Source organism: Sinocyclocheilus anshuiensis, unplaced genomic scaffold (genome assembly GCF_001515605.1).
Source record: "Sinocyclocheilus anshuiensis isolate Anshui unplaced genomic scaffold, SAMN03320099.WGS_v1.1 scaffold2586, whole genome shotgun sequence".
NCBI lineage: Eukaryota > Metazoa > Chordata > Actinopteri > Cypriniformes > Cyprinidae > Sinocyclocheilus > Sinocyclocheilus anshuiensis.
Window position 1 is genome coordinate 219,815 of NW_015552529.1, and position 2,606 is coordinate 222,420.

The 2,606-nt window shown below is 35.1% G+C and overlaps 1 protein-coding gene across 1 annotated transcript in view; it reads left to right on the top strand.

Annotated features, from left to right (window-relative positions):
• The first annotated feature begins 371 nt into the window (after window positions 1-371).
• The window catches only part of LOC107663593 (cysteine dioxygenase type 1-like), an 18,653-nt gene continuing 16,418 nt past the window's right edge, over window positions 372-2,606 (top strand). The window contains exon 1 of the mRNA XM_016453824.1: window positions 372-541. Coding sequence (XP_016309310.1) covers window positions 372-541 — 170 coding nt within the window. The remainder of the gene's footprint in view (window positions 542-2,606) is intronic.

Sequence of the window (2,606 nt, forward strand, 5' to 3'; positions counted from 1 at the left end):
TCTATATGTTCAGATAGAGATAGAACTACTGGTAAATATGAAGTTAATGATACTGTTTGAGGAAAGTTAACCCTTTGAATAAAGCGGGTCAATCCAAACTGTAATGGGGGAGGTCCGCTGATAAAGATCAATAAACAAACAAAAATTATATTTATTGTCTCTCATGTATTCGTTTGTTAAAGCTCTAATGGTGTATTAAAGTCTTCTTCATAGCTTAAAGTGCACGTTTACATGAGAGTTTGCGCAGAAATGCTGTAATTGCAGTCCGCGGACCCCCATCTCGTCTCATGGTAGCGTCCATTAAAGTTGCGCTGGATGCATAAGAGCCTGAGCTCTCTCAGTGAGACTCCAGCAGCGCAGCAGCACTGGAGATGGAGCAGACCGAGCTCGTGAAGCCAGACACTCTGGAGGATTTGATCAAAACTCTCCACAAGCTCTTTGAAAGCGACAGCGTCAATGTGGAGGAGGTGCAGAGCATCATGGAGTCCTATAAAAGTAAACCTCACGAGTGGATGAAATATGCTACATTTGACCAGTACAGGTAATTATTATTATTATCATCATTAACGATATTATTTATTACTGTTAATTATTATTCTTAGGCTGTTATTTCGAGATTCGAGCTTACAATCGCAACAAGGGTTTTGTTAGTTTGTGTTCGTTTGTTTTTAACATTACTGAAAAATGCATGTTGCACAGGTTTCCGTCTCGCGCAAAGCATCAGATGTAAACACCAACAGAAAGCGCTGCTGACGCAAACTGAACGTGAACTGGGTTTTAATGAGTTAACTTTTAATCCAAACATCGCTCAAATAATTTTCTTGTTTTAACTCGGAGCATTACTGGGTCTCGTCTAATCATAGGCCTACTATTGCTCGGTTTGAATGAAATGTGTAGTTTTTTCCCTTGTTTTTGAGACGCGCTGCGCTGCTGGAGTTCTGCCTCCGCTGATGTTTTGCCAGGGGGCGTGGCTTCGCTCCAGGGGGCGGGGAAGACGCGGGCCAATCAGAGCGCGGCTCCTGGCGCACACCCGCTGTTCTGCGGTTTCATCAAACACTCCAGAGATACATTTTATCCAGCTGTCTCTGGACTGTTCGATGCTGCCTCTGATGCAGGACATTCCCGTTCACTCACTTTACTGATATGAATATGAATATTACAGTTTTTTCAAATGCTTACATTTTCAAAACTTTTTTTTTTTTTTTACTTTACACACAAATACAAGAACTGCACACGCAAAATGCAAAAAGCCTCACATCTCTTGCAAAACGAAGCACTGCATTCAAAATATCACACACGCATCTCAAAAGCAAACATTTGTCTTACGTTGCAGACACCTTTGCCATAATGTTATATTTCTGGATATATCATATGCACACAGTTATTCAAAACCTGAAGCTCTTCGTTCATGAGCTACATTTCTGTACAAGATTGAAAGCAAAGGTAATTGCAATTTTTTTATCTCACAATTCTGACTTTTTTTCTTGTTATAGCGAGATATAAACTCACAAATGCTTGTTATAACATCAGAATTTAATGATATAAACACACAATTATAAGAAAATAGTCCCTTGGAGTTTATGACTCAAATGTATGTCTTACAATTCTGAGAAAAGAAGTCAGAATTATGAGATAAAAAGTCGCAGTTACCTTGTTTTCTTCTGTACCAGAATTATTAACGATATTAAAAGACTCACGGATCATTTTAAATCTTTCCCAATCTTTGCCAATTTCCTTTATACCACTAGATCTTACCCATTTGTCAGTTTTTAATCACTTTAAATATATAATCAAATTTAGTATGATCACTTATTCTTTTATACAGGTCAGGATAAGTATGTTGTTTAATTCTTACATATTTGTTATGTTAATGAACATTATTTTACCCATATTGTATTTTCAAAAACGTGATTTAAAACATTAAAGTGGGCACGTTAATATGCTTTCTGTGTATGCAAAATCACTTTTGTAAAGGTAATGTGGACACTTGTTTTGTCTTTGACACATTGTAACTTAAAGAATGAAGATGAAATGGGTTAAATTATTTGGTTACACTTTATTTTACGGTGTCTTTGTTACAGTGTAAGTATATATTTAAGTACTGAGTAATATTAATTAACAAAATAAAGTAAAGCTGTATAATACTAAGTACATGTAACATATGTAACAAGGACACCTTAAAATAAAGTGAATAAAGTGTAGCTGTATAATACTAAGTACATGTAACATATGTAACAAGGACACCTTAAAATAAAGTGTTACCAAAAAAGCTGTATAATACTAAGTACATGTAACATATGTAACAAGGACACCTTAAAATAAAGTGTTACCAAAAAAGCTGTATAATACTAAGTACATGTAACATATGTAACAAGGACACCTTAAAATAAAGTGTTACCAAAAAACTGCATAATAGTAAGTACATGTAACATATGTAACAAGGACACCTTAAAATAAAGTGTTACCAAAAAACTGCATAATAGTAAGTACATGTAACATATGTAACAAGGACACCTTAAAATAAAGTGTTACCAAAAAACTGCATAATAGTAAGTACATGTAACATATGTAACAAGGACACCTTAAAATAAAGTGTTACCAAAAAA